Raw genomic sequence first — 24,561 nt, 5'->3', positions numbered from 1 at the left:
TTGGGATGCATGTAAACAATGAGGTCACATCATTCAATTCATTTCAATTCAATTTTATTTATATAGCGCCAAATCACAACAAAAGTCATCTCAGGGCACTTTTCACATAGAGCAGGTCTAGACTGTACTCTTTAATTCACAGAGACCCAACAATTCCCCCATGAGCAAGCACTTGGTGACAGCGGTAAGGAAAAACTCCCCTTTAACGGGAAGAAACCTCAAGCAGAACCGGGCTCTTGGCGGGCAGCCATCTGCCTTGACCAGTTGGGTTGGACACCATGATTTCATCTGGGTCTGGTGTCAATCCTCGAACCTTGTTCACAAAGTCCATGGAGTTTTGAAGATGGTGAAGAGTGTTACCAACCAAGGGAGCTAAGATCGTAGATACTATATGTTTGGCAACATTGTAAGTCACTGAGTTGATGCTGCTGATAATGGGCCTGAGGGGGGCTCCTTCGTTGTGTATCTTGAAGAGCCCATACACGCATGGGACGACTTCTCCAGGATACAAGAGATGACATTGTTCATGATTGATGGTTTTCTCTTTCTGTATCTGCCCTAAACATTCTATGGCCTTTTTCTCGTATTCACTGGTGGGATCTCACCTCAGTGTTTCATATGTATTAGTGTCACTGAATAGTGTGGTGACCCTGGCATGGTAGTCCGCTGTGTTTAGGACCATCTTCCTTTGTCAGCCAGTAGGATGGTAATGTTTTGGTCCTTGCTCAGTGACATCACAGCCTCCCTTTCCTGAATGATGGGGTTGGAAGGGGGTGCCTTTGTGTTGTAAAGGGCCGTCGATAACTTCAACCATCTGTTGTATGTTTCATCCAGTGCGGAATTATCTTTCTTTTGCCTCTATGCCTGCCTAATGCTTTAAGCATTTTGTCCAATCCCTGAATATGTGTTTGACTTTTTCAGTTTAAGTGTCATTTAAAGAAGAAAAGCGCCTCCTGTCTTTTCTCTGTGTTAAAAGTTTGCTTTCACTTCGTCATAAATCAGAACTTTGTCCACTTTTGTTGAAAATGGGAATGTTTATGTTACTTCTGGTTGAATAAATAAATATATAGTTAAATACTTCAAATGTTTCCACATTAACTTAAAAATGTCATCTGATTTTCATGTGAACTTAAAACCTTAAAGCTGCATTAAAAGACCAGTGTGCAGGATTTACTGCCATCTAGTGGTGAGGTTGCAGATTGCAACCAACTGAATACCCCTCCCCTTCTGAGCATGTAGAGAAGCTTCGGGCCACAAAACTTGTGAAAATGTGAAAAGTGTTTGATTTGTCCATTCTGGGCTACTGTAGAAACATGGCGGTGCAACAAGGCTTTGTGAATGAGGACCTGCTCCCTATGTAAATACAAAGGGCTCATTCAAAGCTAATTAAAATACAATGACTCTTAGTTTAAGATGATTATACACTAATGAAAGCGTAATTATGAATATTATATTCCATTTCTGCCAATAAATCCCCTCTAAATTCTACATACTGGTCCTTTAACTGATTAACAGACACACAGAGACAACAGACAACAAGCTAGAAACACATTTGAAAAGTTTCACCTTCATGTTGATCAAAGGAAGCTTTGGTTAAATGAAATGAAAAACAATTAACGTGAAATCCAATTAAAACTTCACTGATTATAGATTTAATTTAAAATAGAAGAAAAGCATCTAAATCCTGATTTACACTTGAGTTTGACTTCTTTATTTTCTTCCTGGCTGCTTCCTTCTTTCCTCCACAGTCACACACTGCAGTACTGTAACTCAGCTGCAACATCAACTACTGTGAAAGAAGTATTTCTATGCTGTTGTACTACATGTAGTTTGTGTATTTGTTCCTGTAGTGACTGTAGGTGTGACTGAGTAATTTGTCCAGCAGGTGTCGCTGCTGCATGAAACATGTTGATGATGATGATACTTTATTTTTACATCTAGCCTGCAAATTAATGTTTTATTTGTCCCATATGATTTTTCACAGTAATCATTTTATTTTGGTTGCAAAATTGGAGCATAAAATTTTTTTTTTCACTTACTACATATTAATGCACAATGATGAACCTTATGCTGCTGATGAATGATATCTGAGTGTTTCTGAAGCAGCTTGAGTTGGAGAAACTTCGGCAGATGGATGAAAAGAAAGAGAGAACATGAGGTGAAAAAAGCAGCTTTTACTAAGTATACTTAAAACAGTTCCATTTTAATACAGTCAGTTATAGTTAATACAAGTAAAGTTGGGATTTTGTACAACATTAATGTAATTCTTTGTAAATGAAAGCAAATGGCCTCTAGTTCCTCATCTAACCCTCTCAGTGCCCAGTTTAGAGATCCAGAACGCCTCCCTCTCTCCACATCTCTCCTTCTCTTTGACAAACATAATCTTTCATTTCTCAGATATTTATTCACTACAGCTCACATTCCTGCTGATCATCTTCACATCATCCAGCTGATGGAAAAATTTATTTCATATTGATTTTTATTGCTTTAATTTCTCTGAAAATCATCTCACAATGAACTGAAATCTTTTCCACCCACAGTATCACACAAACAGAATAAAATCCCCCAAACATATTATTGTAATTATTGTTTTTATTATCTGAAATTTCAGTATAGCTCTATATTATGTAGGGGAGAACGGGGTAAATCGAGCCAGTGGGTAAAATGAGCCACCCCCTTTATCTAGGTAACCCTAAACAAAAGTAATCATGTGACCACTAATTATGAAAGTATAGTTCACATCACTTGATCCCTCTTGGACTTAGTCACATGGAGAGAGTGGTCAGCAAAAGAGAGCAAAAAAAAAAAAAAAGATTTTTGTCATGCCAAGTGAATTCATCATGTTACTAAAGTTATCAGTCTAGCATCTTAATTAACAAATATGTTTTGGGAATTATTACATGTTAATTTAAGTCAGTTAAAGCTACAAAACAAGGTCATAAACTCAGCATAATTGTGGATTTGAGCCACTATGTGAAACAGTTTTGTCAAAATGGAGGTTGTGGGGTAAAACGTGCCAGTGATGTTGGGGCAAGTTGAGTCAATGGTTCAATTTACCCCCAAAAATTATTTTTTTATTTTTATATTTTAGAGACTAGAGACACTGTTCATGATAATGTTTAATCACTGTTACACATGTTACAATGTTGATGAATAAATACCTAATTGTTGACTAATGTTAAGTTTAAGCCAAACATAAACATGCTGTACATACAGACAGGTGACAAATTAAAGGAAAAGCCAACATAAAGTGTTTTAGTAAGGTGTTGGACCACCACATGCTGCCAGAACAGCTTCAATGTGCCTTGACATTGATTCTACAGTCTCTGAGCTCTTCTAGAGGGATGAACACCATTCTTCCAAAAGATGTTCCTTCATTTTGATGATGGTGGTGGAGAGCTCTGTCTAACACATAAGTTCAAAATCTCCCATAGATGTTCAGTTGGGTTCAGATGTGGTGACTGTGAAGGCTATGGCATATGATTCACATCATTTTCATATTCATCAAACCATTCAGTGACCCCTCATGTCCTGTGAATTGGGGCATTGTCATCCTGGAAGAGACCACTCCCATCAGGATAGAAATGTTTCATCACAGGATAAAGGTGATCACCCAGAACAACTTTGTATTGATTAGCAGTGACTCTCAAACTAAACAATAAAAAGATGTTATTGAGTTCAGTGTCTTTGTGTTGTTCTTCTTATGTAGCAATTTATCTGCATTCTTGAATAATTTTGGATTTTTTCTTATCATTGGCAACGACTACTATTATCATCTTTTAAATAAAATGAGTGAGGACCAAGCTTCCTAATATCACAGGTGGGAATTCAGGTGATTTAAAAACCCTTGAAAATGTGGTTTTAAATACTTAATGCATCTGTATAACATGTAACAATGTTCAAAGTTATCTTTATCTAAGGTGTCTTGTTTGTTAAGAGGTGTTTATTGTTGTTATTGTCATGTACTTTCATTTACCAAGAATAGGAACCTAACAGACTGTCCCTGGTAAAAAAATAATACAATACATACTCATGATTTCTTTCGTTCTGAGTGTTAGTGTGAGTCATCAGCACACACACACAACACGTTAGGTTCCTGTTCTTTGTAAATGAAAACACGTCTTCTCCAGCAAAACTCTTGACTCTTAAACTCTTGAAACTCTAATTGTTTAGAGTGCAATTAATATTATTGAGATATTGTTACATGTTATACAGATGCATTAAGCATTTAAAACCACATTTTCAAGGGTTTTTAAATCACCTGAATTCCCACCTGTGACACTAGGAAGCTTGGTCCTCACTCATTTTATTTAAAAGATGATAATAGTAGTAGAGCCAGTGATAAAAAAAATTAAAAAATTATTAAAAAATGCAGATAAATTGCCACACAAGAAAAACAACACGGTGAAAGCGGCTTTCTTTCTGATGGGCATGGTGGGGTTTGGTTGGGGCTACTTCTATCAGCCACATACACTCTTCAAAAAGGAAGGTTTTTTTTTTATTATTGATATATTAATCATTCCACCAGTTAAACCCTGCTGTCACTGCTTCAAGTGAAGAAAATCCCTCCACAAGACGCCAAGTTCCCCAAACGAGCCAAACACACTCTGACAAACAAACCTCCAAACTGTCAGGAGAGAAACTGAACTAATATCACAGAAAGCGACAGGAGTTGAGAAAAGAAACTCTGTGTGTCACGACTCTCCATACTGGAGTTCCCCACCATAGAGGCTCCTTGCCCCGGCGTGCACCATGCAGGCTGACCCGCAGTAGTGATACTTCATGTCAGTGACATATTCTACAGATATAGACATTGAAACCATAGTGAAAGGTGTAATGTTGCTGGTATGATGTTAATATGACTGTCAACAGATCATTTTCTCTATCTATTTTTGCTGAGAACTGCACGCATCACGCCGAAAAAGTAGACGAGACTCTGGATCTCTAGATGACATGGTGCAGCTAATCTGTTAACCTGGGCACCAAAATCAAAAGCAAGAAGTTCCATGACGCACACGCAGGCTGTGTCCCCCAGGCGTAGGACTCAGTAACTAAGTTATCTAGTACCAGCGGCTACCACACAAGTCTGCTGGCTGATTAATGAGCACAGGAGCAACAAAGCAGAGTTAGCTTGCTGCTAACGCTGTAAGGACTGCACAAAGGAGTGACCTGGAACCTCGGACCTGCACAACTTGAGCATCAAATATCCAGCAAGGCCTGCATCCTTCAGCCTTGGAGCCAAACTCTTCTCAGCCTGGCTCATCCACGGATTCACCAGCTAACAAACAGAACACCACAAAGGATCTCTTTCTCCATGGACTTGGTAACAACTCAGCATAGCCTGGCAACATATAGTGTAGCATAGCATGGCTAAGCAATAATGTTTAACTCAAGCAATGTACTGTACATTTGGCTAAGGTTATTCATTGAACTATTGTTGTGATGTCCTTGTTGTGATTGTCAGGTTATTGCATAGTCGCACTGCCAAGTTAATGTTAGCATGCTTAACACACATGTTACATCCAGTAACTAGGCCTTGCATGCAACCAACTTCTTCCTGACCTGGCACCTTTAGCTTACACCAATTGGCCTTGAACAGAGAACCATGAACACACACACACATACACTTGTATATAGCTACATTTAGCTAGATTAATATTGTGTGTTTTGCTCTTTTACCTTTTTGTTAAATAAATGCTTTTGGATATACATGTCTGTTTTAATGTTGCACAAGAATGAGTTTGCTAGCCTCTGCTCTGCAAAGAACTCCAAAATCCTTCAACCTTAACTAGCTATTGATATGGTAATTTTGTTTATAGTTATCAAGTTAATTATTAATCAAAGTTCCAAATTGGTAGATTAGTAAATTTTGAGACTGAATTGACTATCTTTTTCCCTGACTCCAGGGTGATACCCCGTTATTATTAATTTTAATTAATAATTTCTATTGATTTTAATAATCAATAATTATCTTTGATAATCATTAAATATTTCTTATAGCCAAACGTGTAGCCAAGGCCCAATAAAGTGGTGCCCTGTGTGAGGCAGAGTACAGTTGGCAATTATTTATAATTGTGCAGGGACAGCTTAATTTTGGAAAAAAAAATTTCCCAATAGCAAAATTTTGGAATCTAAAACTTTTCGACTATCTAAAAGCCTTTATATTCAACACAACTAGTCTGCCACAGGAGTAGATATCTAGCTGTACTTACAAACAAGTGCAGTGTGGTGAGATTTGATTTTTCAAAACAAATTTAGCTAAAGCAGTTAATCATCCAAATCTTAGGTTATTGGTAACTACTGCTGCTAGCCCTTATAGTCTTATACTTAGAGCTTGCTGATGCTGCTAGCCACTCAGGTTGAACCTATTCTGTAGGAAGTGTAAGAATTTACACTGAATCTGAATCTGTTCAGCATTCAAATATCACACATTCAATGCAATCTAGTCAAGCTGACAGAATTGGCTGTTAAGTCAAGTGCTCGCATTTTTAATTTAAAAACAGTGCCCTACTGGCCCTGTGACACATAGAGAGCTTGTACCTGGCTGTTACTGCCATGCATTCCAGCCCAAGTAAAAAATAGAGCCTGTGAGATAGAGCCACAGTATGCTACCAGCCCTGTGAAACATAGAAGTTATCCTCTGACTGTTACTGCCCTGCATCTCACTAGGGACAGCCTGTTAGGTTCCCATTCTTTGTAAATGAAAACACATGACAATAACAACAATAAACACTTCTTAGCAAACAAGACACCTTAGATAAAAAGATTACTTAGAATAACAAGAAGAAGAATTAATATATAATAACAAATAATAGTTGTTTTTTTTAAAACCAGAAAATCACATATAAGAACAAACTTTATACCAACAATTCTTTTGAACAAACCTCTGGTGAGACAATACCAAATGCAATTTTTGTTCAACAGGAATAATTTCAGCCATTTTAATTTCAACACAGCATTAAAACATTCAGAGTCAATAGCTTGTAGACCAACATATGTGTATTCTTTAATTATGCCTATTTTCTTAATGCAATGAACCAGATTTTTCCAAATGAAATGAAGTTAATTGGTTGAAGGTTTTAATGAACTTGGCCATTGAGTATGAAGGATAAATGCAGCTTGCTAAGGATCCCATTTTAGTTAGATATGTCCTTCCAAAAAGACTGTCAGGTCTCTGTAACCACATATTCAGCCTCAGTTTACATTCATGACTTCTATCTTGTATGTTTTAACAGATTTGATTTGAGATTTGATAAGAATATAATTTGCCTTTATGAGGGTGAAATCGTGTTGGATCCCAATAATTCCTAATAAATGTAAAATCCATTGTCTGTTTAATCTGATGCTGTCTGTTTGTACTAGAAAGGAGATTTTTCACATTGACAAAGTCTCCACGTTCACTAATTCAGAAGTCAAACAAATTGTTTTGTTGTTGTTGTAATCACAACTAGAAACATTGTGCCTCCATGTTTCTAGATGATCAAAATCCTCTGATACAGTCGAGCAGTCTTTACTCTTACAAAGATCGTCCAGCCTCCAACAAACAACTTGACCTGATTTGACCGCCACACCTGCTGCTTCTCCCCAACACTGAATTTCTTCTTCAGGTCTGACTGTCATGTGAATTATTTTATTTCTTTTCACTGAAGAGGAACTTTTTACAGGAAGTCACAAATATATAACTATTTTACATAAAGGATAATTGATTAAAATCATGAATCAACAAACTTGTATGTGTGTTGATGACTCACCCTGACACGCAAACACTCAGGTCAAAAGTCCCTATTGTAACATGTTCACAGCCATCCGCAACCATTTATTACCTTAAGAAGCTTGTAAGTATTGTATCATTGCAGCAGTATTCTACCAAGATATTGTTTGTTCTATAATTTTTTTTTCATGTGACTGTGTTGACAAGACTCAATGAAATAAAATAAAGAAATGTCGAGTAAGAGAAAGAGGGAGGCAGCCAGGAGCAGAAAAGTAGAAACATGAGTGTAAATCAGGATTTAGATGTTTTTCTTCTTTTTTTATATTCTCCTGTTCCTTTTTCACACGATTTGCTATTTTAAATTAAATCTGTGAGGTTTTAATTTGATTTAACGTAAATTATGATCCTAGATGATCAAAATCCTCTGATACAGTCGAGCGGTCTTTACTCTTACAAAGATCGTCCAGCCTCCAACAAACAACTTGACCTGATTTGACCACCACACTTGCTGCTTCTCCCCAACACTGAATTTCTTCTTCAGGTCTGACTGTCATGTGAATTATTTTTTCTTTTCTCTGAAGAGGAACTTTTTACAGGAAGTCACACACTGGTCAGTTTGAGACCTGATGAAGGATTTTATTTGTTTTAGTTTTTTGACTGTTAAACTCTTGAAACTCTAATTGTTTAGAGTGCAATTAATATTATAGAGATATTGTTAAATGTTATACAAATGCATTAAGTATTTAAAACCACATTTTCAAGGGTTTTTAATCACCTGAATTCCCACCTGTGACATAAGGAAGCTTGATCCTCACTCGTTTTATTTAAAAGAAGATAATAGTAGTCGGAGCCAATGATAAAAAAAATTCAAACATTATTCAAGAATGCAGATAAATTGCTACATAAGAAAAACAACACAGAGACACATAACTCAATAACATCTTTTTATTGTTTTACTTTTTGAAGTGTTACAATATGTTGACTCAACCCTGCGTTTGATCGTTCCGTCGAATTCCGGTCAGGCAATCCTGCGTTCGACCGTTCCGTCGAATTCCGGTCACGCAATCCTGCGTTCGACCGTTCCGTCGAATTCCGGTCACGCAATCCTGCGTTCGACCGTTCCGTCGAATTCCGGTCACTCAACCCTGCGTTCGACCGTTCCGTCGAATTCCGGTCACGCAATCCTGCGTTCGACCGTTCCGTCGAATTCCGGTCACTCAACCCTGCGTTCGACCGTTCCGTCGAATTCCGGTCACGCAATCCTGCGTTCGACCGTTCCGTCGAATTCCGGTCACGCAATCCTGCGTTCGACCGTTCCGTCGAATTCCGGTCACGCAATCCTGCGTTCGACCGTTCCGTCGAATTCCGGTCACGAAACCGTGCGTTTGACCGTTCCGTCGAATTCCGGTCAAGAAACTGCACGGTTCGTGATCAAAATTGGAGAAACGTTTCTCCAATTTTGATCACGAACCCGTGCGTTTGATCGGTTCCTCCAATTTTAATTTATGAAACTGTGCATTTCATCCACGCCTCTAATTTTGGTTACGAAACTGTGCTTTTCATTGATGCCTTCAGGGATAAATGTGGTTGTTGACCTTATAAATTTACACAATATCATAGTATGGTTCATCTTCAAGGTCCCTTTTGTGGGTTTCATTGATGCCGTTGGTATTAATCGTGCTTGTATTCAGAATCCTTCTACTGTAAAACTCTCTCAGCCACATAAAGCCTCTACACATCTTTCGGATAATTACATAACCGAGGGGTTCGCCATTTATCTCAACGCATTTGAGCAAAAGAAGAAGAATCTCACCAATACTGTAGTTTTCTCTCATCTGTAAATTATTCAAGTTCGCGGCAAATTCCACGTCATTTATCCGCAGCACAAACCGATTTCCTTCAAAAGCCATTTTGGAGAAAACGTAGGAGTCCCGTGATCCTTTTCTGTCAAAACAGCTTTCACTCTTCCGTGAGAAAAATGCTGGGAGAAGGTCTGATACCTGCCTTTTATTATTCTCACCCTGCTCTCTGATTGGATGAGGAAGAAATGATGTTGTGAAATCAGGGTGGAGTCACATATCAGAGAAAATGACATCACTGCACTGGAACAGTAAACTTCACTAGGAATTTATTAACAATATATAAAAAAATATAAAGAACAATTTCACAAGTTTATTGTAATATTATATCTTCTGTATTTCTGCTCATTGATATTTATCTTACAATTGTATCAACTGAGAGTAATGATACTTTGAAGAAGTTGATGGTGATGTTCTGTGTAAATGCTATTTACAGTGTTTATGGGTCACATGATGAATCAATAAATTGTCTATAATGGAAGCAGAAGTGGCCTCAGACACCCTGATGAAGGCGAGACAGCAGAAAATGTTTGGTGAATAAAGCAGAGTGGTTTACTGGAGAAGACAAGCTTTCATTTACAAAGAATAGAAACCTAACAGGCTGTGTGTGTGTTAATGACTCACACTAACATGATAACTCTCAGGATGAAAAAGTCCAAGTCTGGCATATTGAAACATGTTCACAACCATCTGCAAATATTTGTTACCTGAGGACAAGTACAGGATCCAGCTCATAAGTCTTCTATCATGTTGACTAAAGTTCAGTAAGGCAGATTTCTTCTCTCACATGTTGCTGATGTTTTGCTGCTTTCACACACTGACAAAGTTCCTCTTTTGTCACATGGAAAAGCTGTGCTTCCCCTGTCTAGGTCAGGATATATTTAATATGCTGTGTAGTGGTCTGGCCATGCCTAACTAATACGTTTCAGCTTGCATATAACTGTCTACATCTTCCACCATTTTATATTTCCTACTCTCCAGGGATATTTGTCTTTTGTAAAACAGTGGACACATTACAGTTTCTCTAACAGTAACTATACATACAGAAAGATAGAAGAAGAAGAAGAAGAAGAAGATATACAGACAGCCTTAAATTAAATAAAAGTTAGTGAATTTCATTCCTAGGTGGAGGTGTTAAGATCAGATGCAGATGGACAGTTGGGGTTATTCATAGATATCAAGTAATGGAGGTGATGTGAACACTGTTTTGAGATATTAGTCTGAATAATGAAATGAAAGATTTACAGTGTTTATGGGCCACATGATGAATCAATAAATTGTCTATAAGGGAAGCAGAGGCGACCTCAGACACCCTAATGAAGGCGAGACAGCAGAAAATGTTTGGTGAATAAAGCAGAGTGGTTTACTGGAGAAGACAAGCTTTCATTTACAAAGAATAGGAACCTAACAGGCTGTGTGTGTGTTGATGACTCACACTAAAACGCTAACTCTCAGGATGAAAAAATCCATATTAAAACATGTTCACAAGCATCCGCAAACATTTATAACCTTAAGACAAATAGCTCATAAGTCTTCTATCATGTTGACTAAAGTTCATTAAGGCAGATTTCTTCTCTCACATGTTGCTGCTGTTTTGCTGCTTTCACACACTGACAAAGTTCGTCTTTTTCCCTCATTAGTGGAAACGTTTTAAATTAACTTGTGTATGACATGGAAAATCTAGGTCAGGATATATTTAATATGTTGTATAGTAGTGTGTCTGGTCATGTCTAACTAATACATTGCAGCTTGCATATAGTGCTGCTTGAAAGTTTGTGAACCCTTTGGAATTTGCTCTATTTCTGCATAAATATGACCTAAAACGTGATCAGATTTCCATGCAAATCCTAAAACTATATAAAGAGACATCAATAAAACAAATGAGACAAAAACCTTACACTTGTTTATTTTTTGAGGAAAATGATCCAATGTTACATATTTGTGAGTGGCAAAACTACGTGAACCTCTAGGATTATCAATTCATTTGAAGAGGAAATTAGTGTTGGGTGTTTCAATCAATGGGACGACAATCAGGTCTGAGTTTAAGAGGCCCTGCTTTATTTAAAGAGGAGAAATCTGGGTCTTCACTGTCAAAGTCTGAGCTTCACAACAGGTTTGTGAGAGTTTGTCATGGCTTAAACAAAGCAGATTTCTGAGGACCTTAGAAGACAAATTGCTGATACTCACCAGGCTGGAAAGGGTTACAAAACCGTTTCTAAAGAGTTTGGACTCCACCAGTCGACTGTTAAGCAGATTGTGTAAAAATGGAAGACATCCAACATCATTGTTACCCTCCTCAGGAGTGGTCGAACAACAAAGATCACACCAAGAGCAAGACTTGTAATAGTCTGGGAGGCCACAAGGGACCCCAGGGTAACGTCTAGGAAACTAAAGGCCTCTCTTGCAGTATCTACTTTCAATGGACCTCATTCACTATTATGTGCGTAGAAATGTTCTTACTTGGCGTGCCGGCCAATTTTGTCCTTACCACTGTGCATGTATGTAGACAGGCGTGTGCCCGCTATCTGCAATTAGCATACTACCATGCCCCAATTTCTCTATATAAGGAAAGCTCTGTTGGAGCGGTGCAGCAGCGCAGAGAGCTGTCACTCATTGCAAAGAGTGCGATGATGGTAAAAATGTAGAAAAACTTTACTGCTCAGAAGTAGAGGCCAGAAAAGTCAGATTTGGCTGGTAAACTTGTCACTGGCAAAACCGTTTGGAGCTCAATTGTGAATATAGACTGCATACCTGTTGTACCACTGTACTTTTTACAGGAAGTCACACACACACTCTTCAGTTTGAGCCAACTGTCTATATATTCCACCATTTTACATCTCCTACTGTGTGTTTGTCTTGTGTAAAATGGTGTTACCGAAATATCCGTGGTAGGCTGATATCAGCCGACTGATAAATCTGCCGACCGATAAATCTGCCGTGATCTATCAGAGGTCAAAACTACAGTTATTGATTTTTTTAATGCAATGAACCAGATTTTTCCAAATGAAATAAAGTTGAATTGGTTGATGGTTTTAATGAACTTGGCCATTGAGTATGAAAGATAAATGCAGCTTGCTAAGGATCCCATTTTAGTCAGATATGTCCTTCCAAAAAGACTGTCAGGTCTCTGTAACCACATATTCAGCCTCAGTTTACATTCATGACTTCTATCTTGTATGTTTTAACATCATTTGCCTCTATGAGGTTGAAATCATGTATTGGATCCCAATAAATCCTAATAAGTGTGAAATCCATTATTGTCTGTTTAATCTGATAGAAGGGAGATTTTTCACACACTGACAAAATCTCCACATTCACTAATTCAGAAGTCAAACCAATTGTTTTTTTGTTTTAATCACAACTACAAACATTGTGCCTCCATGTTTCTAGATGTTCAAAATCCTCTGATACAGTCGATCAGTCTTTACTCTTATAAAGATTATCCAGCCTCTGACTGGTTCAACAGCTTTTTATCAGATTGCGCGTAAACGTAGACACAAAGACGCTGTCATGTGAGTTATATTTATTTTCTCTGAAGAGGTACTTTTTACAGGAAGTCACACACACTCTTCAGTTTGAGCTTCGTCTTCCACGATTTTATATTTCCCACCCTCCAGGCATGTTTGTCTTGTGTAAAATGATGGACACTTTACAGTTTCTCCAACAGCAACCATACACATAGATAGAAAGATAGAAAGATAGAAAAGTCTTAAATGAAATAAAAGTTTGTGAATTTCATTCCTAGATGGAAGTGTTAAGATCAGATGCAGATGGACAGTTGGGTTTATTCATAAATATCAAGTATTGGAGGTGATGTGAACACTGTGTTTTGAAAGATTAGTCTGAATAATGAAATGAATACAGAATTTGTTGAATTAACTGAGGAATGACTATTTAAAGCAGAGCGGTTTACTGGAGAAGATCTGCTTTCATTTACAAAGAATAAGAACCTAATAGGCTGTGTGTGTGTGTGCTGGTGACTCACACTAACACACAAACACTCAACATGAAAAAGTCCATGTTGAAACATGTTCACAACCATCCACAAACATCGGTTACCTGAGAACAAGTACAGGATCCAGCTTCTGTCAAGTCTTCTGTCATGTTGACTAAAGTTCAGTAAGGCATGTTGCTCACAATTCAGTCTGATTATTAAACTAAAGTCAATCATTCTGTTAATCTCAATTATCAAAAATTTGTACGTTAATTACAGACAACTCTTTAAATTTTTGGAATAACAGCCTGCTGCTTCAAATTTAACTGATATCTCAGAAGTAGTTCAGTCCGATTCACTGATTTTGTACTCAGGTGAACTAGTGACACCTAGTGGCAGAAACACAGAACTGAGCAGTTAATGCAGACAAAACCTTGTTATATACAATAAATCTACACTGACATCTGTTTCTGAAGTGTGTTCAAAGAGGAAAATAACACATCAAAGACTTGTGTTTGTAACAGACTTTTATTAAATTAAATTTGGGACTATTGTTATTTATCTCACATTGCAATGTACTTTTATTCTCCTGTTAAAAAGTTTTTATTCTATTTTACCTTATTTTATCATTAATTGTATTCGACTCATTTTAAACCCTATTTTTATGTGTCTTTATATTTTCTATTGAGTTACTTTTCTTGATGCCTCTTATGTTTTAAAGCACTTTGAATCACCTTGTTGTTGAAAGGTGCTGTACAGATAAACCTGCCAGGATGCAAAGTCCAGCTGCAACTTTACTGTTTTGTTTCACTCTCAGAAGAGAATCTAATAGAATTTAAAAATGATTATTAGTTAATAGTAATGATGATTGTCACGCTGGATCAGGACACTGCTGAAAAAGACAGACAGTCAGTCAGTGTCATCTCAATGAAGCTTTCCAGGTTAAATAAAGGTTAAGTAAAAATAAATAAATGTATAAAAACAATAATAATAATAATAATGTCTTTACTGTTTCATGGTCAGATGGCTTTTTATTCAAGTCAGAGCAGTCCTCTACATTTTGCAGAACATAATTTTACTGTGTGAGTGTTTGAAACATTAGAAATGATCCGAAAAAGACTAATTTGGACACATTTTTCATTCATTTCTTTCTATTGTTACTGTTATCAAAATTATATTTACATGGAATGCATTGATAAGGATAATTGATAATAAATCAATGTCTACGGAAGTGAATATTTACATATATATTTATATTTACTATAAGATGGTGGATGGTAGCTGTATAAAAACATCACATCTTTGTTCCAGACGGGATTCGAACCACTGGTCATATGAGAAGACAGCAGGAGGTTAATTCCGGTTACTACACAAGGAACCTATAATTAATTGTTTGGTGTGTAACATGTAAGAAAGCAGTGAAAACATTGTAACATTAGATGTCCAACTGTTGTAATAAAATTCACACTGAACAGCCTTAAAAAAATTAGCATTTAATACATAAAACTAATTTTAAAAACAGAAATGTTTTGTTGCTCTTAAAGAAAAGTGGAAACAGCGCCACCAGAAACCCAAACGGTGACAAACATGTGTTACATCCGTGGTGAAGAAAAAACTCCCCGTCGGGGAATCGAACCCCGGTCTTCCGCGTGACAGGCGGAGATACTGTCCACTATACTAACGAGGAAGGTAAGAGATGTCACGTGACCACATCCGGTCAGTCAGTGAAAATGTGAAACGTTTCATTAACCTGTGATAAATTTACATTTGATTTTTTTAGTAGCTAACGATCCAACTGTAAACTATGGAGGACGAATGATGACTTATTTGTCAAAAAACCCAAAACAATAAATAAATAAACGCAGAGACAAATACTAATTTTAGTAAATATATAAAATAATAGAACATTAAATAAATACATACATCAATTAATAACTTGAATTAATAATTACATATTGGTTATTAACCACACAAACAACATTCATGTATTTATATACCTATATTTTTTAAATATATTTCTGTATTTTCTTCATTTATTTACTTCTGTATTTTTGTCTGTTAATAAAAGAAAAAAATGAAGAAATTAAGAAATATATAAAAGTAGAAATACATTTTTAAAAAGTAGATTTATAGAAATAATTGATTCATTTATTTTATTACTTACCAACATTTATTCATTTACTTATATATACTCATTTATTCATAAATACATTTCAGTTATTCTTTCATTTATTCATTAAAATATTGATGTATTAACCTATAAATCATTAATAATAATAAATAATAAATCATTGTAATCCTCCATACAAATTGATTTATTTACGGTTGTCTGTTTTCATATACAGTATATGTCTGTTTTTGCCAAATTTCCTCTGCAGGATAATAAAGACTGAACTGAAATGAATCTGACAGACCAGCAGGTGGCGTCCTCGTAGTTTAATCTGAAATGCTCAGATCAAGTTACATATGTGTAGGGTGGGAGTATTTTACATGGAGAGAAGCATTAAAACACTGATAAATTTTTAAAAAATTACAATTCTCTTTAAGGAAAACCTCCAGATCCTTTTAGTTGTCAGTTCTTTATTAACTGATGGCCTCAGTTTTAAATACAAGTATTTTCTTCATCCCAACATCACAACCTCCTGCTCACACACAGAGAAATGTCTGACGCAACATCTGAAACATAAAGTCATTAAACAAACATCAGGTAAACAATTCACTGACAGCATCCAGGAAGATATAAATCCTCCCTCGAACACAACGAGGAATCTCCAAAATACAACATTAATAATAATAATAATTCATCCAACAGAAGCAAATTTGAACATTTACAGTATTGGTTTTAGACTCTGAAACTGAGTCTGATGCATGCAGGGTTAAAAAATATAGTTATGAAACCAGAGAAGCAAATTAAAGCTACTTGTGACCCCATTACTGGTTAAACTGGTTCAAATCATGAGTCGTGTGCAACCACAGAGGGAGTTTTAGAGGCCTGAAGAGGTAAAGTAGCCAATATTTCAGTATAAAAAAGAAAAAAAAAAAACCCACATAAATATATTTTTCTTTCTTAACCCTTTAATCATCCTGAAGATCCTGACCGACAGTCATCACGTTGAAAAAATATCAAGTTTTTCATCATCTTTCACTTATACAAACTGTATATTTGGCATTCACACTTCGGTTCTTGATGCTTCTTGAAGAAAATGGGACCAGATGGCAGTGATGGGAATTCATGCTCTAAAAAAAAAAAAAAAAAAAACCCAACAAAACAACAAAAATAAACAAAAAAAATGTCTTTCAGTTGTGCTCTCAAAGGCCAGCTGTATGTTTGTAGGGCAGCTGAACAGATTCGTTTGCTTCTTTTTTTTTTTTTTTGGTTCTCACAGCAAGTGAGCTCAAGAGTTTGTTGTTGGAAAAACTGGAAAAGAAAAACAAGAATACATTAAACCTCCACATGAAACCACAGTTAACAGCTCAACAACCAAACCCTCTCAGAAACCAAGAGGATGAAGGCAAAGCAGAAAAAGTGCATCTGTGAGCTAAAATAAAACGTCAAAAAAGGTGTCAAACAATCGTAGACTGATGACGGCTGAGATGAAACGAGCAGGAGTCGGGACGAGAGAGCGACTGCATAGAGAGAAAATGCTTTTAATCTGAAATGCAAATGACATCAATTATTCAAGTGTTTCCCTCCTGGGTAAACAAAGTCCGCAGTCGTGGCAAAAAAAACAAAAAAACAACCCAACATAACCTGAAATGATCAGAAAAAACAACAGCGGGACTTTTGCTCACGCTCTGATTCACTCGGCTTCAGCGTGAGGTGAAACTCAATGTGCCAGCGTGTCTTTTAAAACATCAGCATGGCAGGCTTAACTATTCAGGGGCCCCGAGGGTAAAACATTGGCTGCCGGGCCCCCCCGTTGACCCCTTTAGGGTCAATGCACACGGCAGCTTCATTAGCCTGTTGGCCCGAATATATGATGATTTTTTTTTTTTTTTTCTGAAAATTGCGTCTGAAAAAGCAGGTTTGTATTATATTTGAACACTAGACATTTATTATATATTCACATCATCATTATATTCTTTTTGAATGCTGGTTTCTACAGAGAGTGTTGCATTATGGGTTGTTCGTAGCCTTCATGTTGCTGAGCTAGCAAGTTTCCTCAAGTCTGTTTGTGTGTGTTTTTTAGAGCACCGATTCCAAACTTTTATTATTCCCTCCAAGAGTTTTTTTTTGTGATTATTGCAGCAAAAAATACTTGATTTTGTGCAGCAGCTTTTCTCAAAAACTAGGAAACAATTTGCAATGTTTTATGTGCTCTTTTTGCAGTAAAACTGCGGGAATTAGGAAAAACCGCAAGCAAAGACAAAAAATGTGATTTTCTTTTAGCTGCTACCAATGAAGAATCATATGTAAACACTTCCTGTGTGCTGCGATGACGCGAGTTACCACAATGCGAAATGTGACAGTTGGTCTAAATCACAAGCTGGTCTGTTGATTTGACCAATTTCGTGCAGAAAAGTTGTGGTGCAATTTCTTGCAGGGACTGTTTATGCAGTGAGATCCAGAAACTACTTCTTGTTCCCAGGTTTGTTTTCATGTATCAATTAGTTTCTTAATCAAAGAGTTTTAATTAGGAATATGCACCATGTGAGCACAATATATAGTAAATCAAAGTTTATTATTTTTAGCTAACAATTTAAACCGTTTACTTTTAGCTAATATGTGGTGTTCAGGTGTTACGGTTAACTCAGTATTTTAAATCAAAGCAGAATTTCTATTTGACTGAATTTATCTTCACAGTCTCTTTATAAACTCTCTGGCAACTGCAGAAGTTTCCTAGTGAGAAAGAAACTACATGCATGTAGGATTTATGTTACGTTTTAATGGAAATATTTCATGTTTCACCTTTTTTAAGAGTAAAATCTAAAATAAAGATGAGGACTCTCTTCTCTTTGGGCAAATAGTATCATGCAGAAACTTTCCCAACAGTCGGAAAGTGTTTTGTACGTTCAAAAAGTTTTCATCTTATAATCATCTTATGTATGGGCCAGTAAGATGTACGCAGTGAGATCCAGAAACTAACTGGACCTTGTTCCCTGTTAGTTTGTAGTAATTTGATGAAGTTTTATGTAGGAATATGCACCATGTGAGCACAATATGTAGTATTGTTACACGCAAAAAAAAACAAAAAAAAAAGGCGGGAAAAGGATAACCTAATAATAAAGATGCAGGAGAAAATAGATTTTGACCACAACATTAAGCCGGGCTGACAATGAACCAAGCGGCAACATCCAGGGTTGACAAATGAAGCCAATGCGGAAGTGAAAAACTGAACTTCAACTTTACAGCAGAAATAAACATGTTTACAGCCTGGTACAAAAAACGGTTTTGGTCTGTATAGTTAATTTCCTCTTTCATGACAACTGTACGGGGGGGTGAATTTTTTTTATAACTCACCCGTTTAAATTTTATCAAGCCGTAAAGTTATCATAATGAAGGACATGGCTGCTTTGAGTGACAGGTCCGCTAGCCGCTAGGTGGCTTGTTTCAGCCATTCGGCCCGCCTCTTTGCCCATTTTTGATTGGCTGGGAGTTAGGCAGCGACACCCGCTGCCAAGATGGCGACGGCCGGCGCGGCTCGCTTTGAGCTTCAAAACCGCTCTTCAGAAACCAACGGGGGACGTCACGGTAACTACATCCATATTTTTATACAGTCTTTGCAATGAACAGATTAATATTTTCACTCTGAATTGGTCGCCTCTGATTTATTTTGGTTAAACTGACTTTCTGCCAGACTGGTTGTCGTTTGATGTTTCGGGGTGAGTAACCGTCCTAACGGTCAACGATCTGCTTATCAGACGATCGTTTGGATTTCTGGCGGGTCTGAAATTTTGGTCGTAACTTTGTGCAGCTCCAGAGTCTGATTTCCCAACATGGTTGCAAGATCAATAGATCTGCTCTCAACTGTAGCGAGCCTGTTTTAGTAATACTGAAGTAATATTTTAAATGTTGTGGCTGACTGTAGTCTTTACAGAAACTGTGCAGAGATAGAAATACAAGTAAAATTTGCTGTAAAAACATCATGTTATCTGCATCTGCAGCTTTATATTCTTTATTGATTTTATTTTTAAGTGGCTGCCTTTCTCTTTTTTTGTCAACATTTTATGTGGTTATCTTCAGTGTAAGTGTGTGTTAGCAAAGAAGTCTTGTAAAGATGTTGTAGCCATGCTGAAAGGAGATTAAACTATACGCTGCATTAGCTGACAATCCAGAAGATTAAAGATCCCCTCCAGACATAATTTACGATGTATATAAAATACTCTACTTTGAATAATAATGTCAATTATCTTGTTAAAATCCTTCAAATTACATCTACTAATCTATCTATGAATATGCAAATATATTTCACTTCCAAAAAGTTTTCCTGCTGGACAGAAGATGTCTCTACTTCACTGTCAAGTTCATTCTCAGAGAAACTTTCCACATTCAGCAGACGGATGTGAAAATAAACTCTGTACTCACGTCATTCTGCACAGAGCAGCTCAAACTGTAGGAACAAGAAGCAGGACTTTAGCTAATAACGCAGGACTTGTCTTAGTTGAAATTGTACTCAAGTGGTGCAAATTCCTTCACAAAAGTCCAATAATCGAATTACCAAAACATTTTAACTTGCAGTCAGCCTGGGGACGTTTGGGGCAGACATCAGTTAGTTTGTCCTGACAGGAAGCGGACAAATTTCAATTTCTCTGCTATGAAAAAGTATTCTGGAAACACATTAAAAAAAACCCATCACAAGCTCACAGTCTGATCCAGGCTCACTGTCTTTGTTTGCATGCAAATGGCCTGTTTCACATGTGATGACGCAAATGACAACGGACACGTGTTCGGTGAAGAGAAAAGCGATGGGAAAGCTGCATTCGTGCCATGCGGATATTTCTCTGTTTATCAGAGATGTTGTTTGTTTCTCCCGTTGCTACACTACATTAGAGAAACGTTTACAGATGGTTCACATGCGTTGGTACCAATAGAATAAAAGGTCATAACGCCCTTGAGGCTGTTCTTTACTGTGATATTACTGAGAAACACAACAGCGATGCAGATGTGTGAGCAGACTGGAGTTTTATAAAATGTTTATTGAGATAAAACTCTGTTCTGCTTCACGTAGCTGAGTCACAGAATCACACTAAAGCCCGTCCTCCTGGGTATCACTGCTATAATATATATATATATATATATATATTATACACACTCTTATAAAAAGATTATTGGGAATAAGGTGTTGCAGGTTTGACAACGTGGATACAAAATAGTTTCTAGTCAGTTTTAACTGGGTTTTTTACTGGAGTATTGTTGGATCACTGGGAGGATAAATAAGAGTCCAGTCATCAGTGTCATGTGCTCAGGTGTGTGTGACAGTCATCTAGAGACATTCATCATAGAGGAGGAAGCCGTCTCTCGCTTTGTGACCGCTTGACACACTCCAGAGGTTTCTTAAAAAGGAGCAGTCCAAATCTTCTTCTTCTTCTTCTCCTGAGAGTCAGATGAGAAGACGAGCATCATCTGGTTTCATCCTGTACGGAGTCCGTGTGTCGCAGCTCAGCGTAAAGAGTGGAAGCGGCTGTCTTATTTACATGTTGTGCCTTATCTAAGAGTTAACTGTGACCGTCGTGTCAAGATCATCACAGATCCAGCTGGGTTTTTTTTTTTTGAGTCATCTGGGTGTGGCTCAAGAGTTTATATAGTTAGATGAGTCAGCTTCTGGTTTTTGAAGACGTCTGATTCGTATTCTGCCAAACTCCGTCCGCACTAAACCGTCAAACTTTTAAAACGCTGTTGTTTCTGAATCATTTCTGTAAAGATCTCTGCACGCGATGAAAAACCTAACCTAGAAAAACTGCTAAATCTCTTCTTTTATCCACTCAAAAAAACTGTTTCTGTGTGAGAAAAACATCACTCCAGTGTGTACGGAGGGCTGAAATGAAGAGAAAAAGATGCGTTTTTTAAAATTTTATCCGGTTTAACGTGGACGCTCTCTTCTCTCTACGGTGTATTCACATTATTACGGAAAAACAACCTCTTCTGTTAACTTTCTTCATTATTGTGCATGTTTATGTTGAACTTTGACCCCGAGCTGGACTTTCTAAAATCTAATGACTTTCTGAATTTCCAAAACAATCACAAACTGGCTTCATATCTAGACCAAACCAAACCAAAAAAAAGGTATTTGCTTGGCAAAATATCAGCATGCGGATGTAGCTTCCAGCTTTGCGACAGAGTCTCTGAAACGTAGCGACATTAGCATCGTAGATTTTCAAGTCAGTCCAGCGGGAGATTAAGAGATTAAGTTGGAGCCTTTTAATGCAGAACGACGGAGAGTTTCAGAGAGGTAAATAATGGGATCCTTGTTTTTCTGCTGTAATGTGAATATACCTCAACTGTGACTTTCTGCTACTTAACTCTGCTGGTAAATAAACTTCTATCTACTCACAGCCAAACACTATTTCAGTTGGAGGATGCTGCTGAGTTCAAGTCACAGCATCCTGCTGATTGAAGAAGTGCTTTTTTTAAGCCCTGAAAATAGGGCAGTAAAACGTGAAACATGTCTGAAACTAAAGCAAAGCAGCAATATCTTCTGTCTTTTTTTTTTTTTTTTTTTTATATACATACTCCAGGTGCCACATCTCTCTAATGGACACAAGACTGCTTAAGACTCATTTCAAACAGCACTGAGTCACATTTGGTCCTCAGTGTGGTTTGATATTAAGGAAGCAGAATAAGAAACTGATCCAGATCTGTAAACTCAATCCTGCGTAACTTCGCTAGCAACTTCCTGTCTGACTCTACCATCAAAAAATGTCATCCAATCAACAAAGAAGAGCCTATTTATGATTAATTAAGACCATTTCTCACTTCCTCTGAAGGTCAGTTTAAGACTTTGGTTCGGTTAAGATTAGCATTACTGTTGATTTTTGCATGTTTCTCTCCACCACTAACTGTGTATATTTATGTGTTACTGATTTCCAGACTTTCTTTACATGGGCGTCGCATTTAGAGCTGCAACGATTAGTCACTCATCAGAAAAATGACGTTTAGATCATGAAGTAATTACAGTAAACTCAGTATCTATCAGACAAAACACGACATTGTAGACGACATCTGGGAAATTCTAACGGCCGTTTTTCACTTTTTTGGACATTTTATAGACTAAATTAAGCAATTGAGAAAATAATCAGTAGATTAATCAATACTGAAAATAATTATTAGTTGCAGCCCTTATCAAATGTCCTGTTTACTGTGTGTTTTTGTGTATTTGTTGATGTTGGTGGTGAGCTGCTGCATACGATTCAATCAAAAATCACGTGACAGGAAACTAGCTAGCTCTAATTTACCGGAAGTGTTGACGGAGTGAGATGAGACAGGAAATCAAGCTAAAACCAGACAGCATACTGGTGGTAAATACTTCCACTTTATATTCTGGGATGTTATTGCTTGTTTTTAATTCCCATCGTTTATAGTCTTATAGCAAAGTTACTATATGTGTCACGCAGGCTGCTACGTATTATTGTTTATATAGTGTTACACTGTTCAGAAATACCATCATTTTGCACGAGTAGTACTACACATGCTCTAGAAAAAAAACAATTTAAATTTTGTAATCTTTTGTCTTTATGTGCTAAAGTTTTCAATCAAGCACCTTTTAAAACCTTGAAGAACAGCTGTGCGGTCCTGTAAAGGTCGAGTTCTAGGGTTTGAGGGATGAATGTTGTACGTGTGTACAGCAGGCACATGTATCAGCTGATTGGACTCCCGTGTGTGTGTGTGTGAGATGTGTGTTTTCCAGTGTTTACAGCTCGTGGTGACAACATAATATTTACAGAGAGTGGCACGGCGTTCCTTTTAGAACGGCAGTGAGTTTTCATGCGTCGGTCCTCGTCGTCGTTGCGTGTTCTTCATGCAGGTTCTGCTTTGTATCATATGTGTGTTTATGTGTGTGTGTGTGTGTGTGCTTCACTGCTTTTTCCCATCAGCAGAGGCTAAACCTCCTGCAGCGTGGGTGCAGTTGAGTGTGCTGAACCCAGGCAGCGTGACGCGTCCGTGGGTGTAGATGTCGCGGTCGGGCCCCTGGTTCATCCGTTTGACCAGGTTCTTCTCGTACAGCAGGGGGTGGTAGGCGCCGAGCGTGCAGGCGGCGTCGTAGAAACGCTGGTAGTAATGGCAGAGCTCCGTCTTTCTCCGGGAAGGCAGGAACTCGTACACGTGCACCACCTCGCACAGCGACATCATCAGGACGGTGCCTGGTGGACAGGAAGAGAAGCAGAGGACGCTTTAGAGGACACAGTTATACTTCCTGTTTTCACTTCATTGAGGTTTTTTGATGGATACGTTTCAATTTTAAAAGCTTTTTTACTGTTCAACTGTTTGTTCTTTTAAATAATGTATAATGTGTATTATATTCCATACATACAACAGGAAAGAAACAAGGATGGAAGGATGTCATGTTTATGTCTGAAACTGATCTGAGTTCAGTGATCTTGTGGTTTTAGGAAGCAAATTTTATGCAATTTCATTAACTGATAGTTGGACACCTTAATCAATAATTGGTTTATTGTTAACGATTTGAAATACAGTGGTTTTCCATAATAAAAGCTGTTTTAAGTGAACACCAAATTACCTGAATTATAAATGAAATAATACAAAATAGTTGTTAATATAAATAATACAAATATCGGCGCTCCCACCAGCAATATTTCTTCCCTGAACAGCAGGACAACTGTATAAAAACACACTGTAGTAACATTATAAGTTTTCCAGTGTATCACCTCTCTGGGGCATTTCCATGTCAAAGTTTGAAATGAAAATTGAGGAAATAATAGATTTATCTTTTTTTCCCACTTTTATTATAAAAAAAAGGATGAATATTAAATCCTAAACGCAGCTGAATCAAACTGTAGCTTTAAGTTACAGAGTAAAGTGTCGTCACAGACGTATCTGTTTTTTTTTTTTTTTTATCTGATCGGGGATGTGAGGGCGCTGACCACTTCATTGTTAATGA

At 37.2% G+C, this 24,561-nt stretch overlaps 1 protein-coding gene and 1 non-coding gene across 6 annotated transcripts in view; both read right to left on the bottom strand.

Moving 5' to 3' along the window:
- Positions 1 to 15,119: 15,119 nt before the first annotated feature.
- Positions 15,120 to 15,191, bottom strand: trnad-guc. Its single transcript has one exon. It is a non-coding gene; the product is annotated as a tRNA-Asp (tRNA).
- A 7,203-nt stretch (positions 15,192 to 22,394) lies between these two features.
- The window catches only part of st6gal1 (ST6 beta-galactosamide alpha-2,6-sialyltranferase 1), a 37,360-nt gene continuing 35,193 nt past the window's right edge, over positions 22,395 to 24,561 (bottom strand). For all 5 annotated transcript variants that reach the window (XM_044370307.1, XM_044370308.1, XM_044370306.1 and 2 more), the window contains one exon: positions 22,395 to 23,803. In XM_044370307.1, coding sequence (XP_044226242.1) covers positions 23,517 to 23,803 — 287 coding nt within the window. In that variant the 3' untranslated portion in view covers positions 22,395 to 23,516. The remainder of the gene's footprint in view (positions 23,804 to 24,561) is intronic.

The sequence above is a fragment of the Thunnus albacares genome, chromosome 13, assembly GCF_914725855.1.
Source record: "Thunnus albacares chromosome 13, fThuAlb1.1, whole genome shotgun sequence".
Lineage (NCBI taxonomy): Eukaryota > Metazoa > Chordata > Actinopteri > Scombriformes > Scombridae > Thunnus > Thunnus albacares.
The sequence above is the reverse complement of the archived record's forward strand: the minus strand, read 5'-3'. Positions and strand labels throughout refer to the sequence as shown.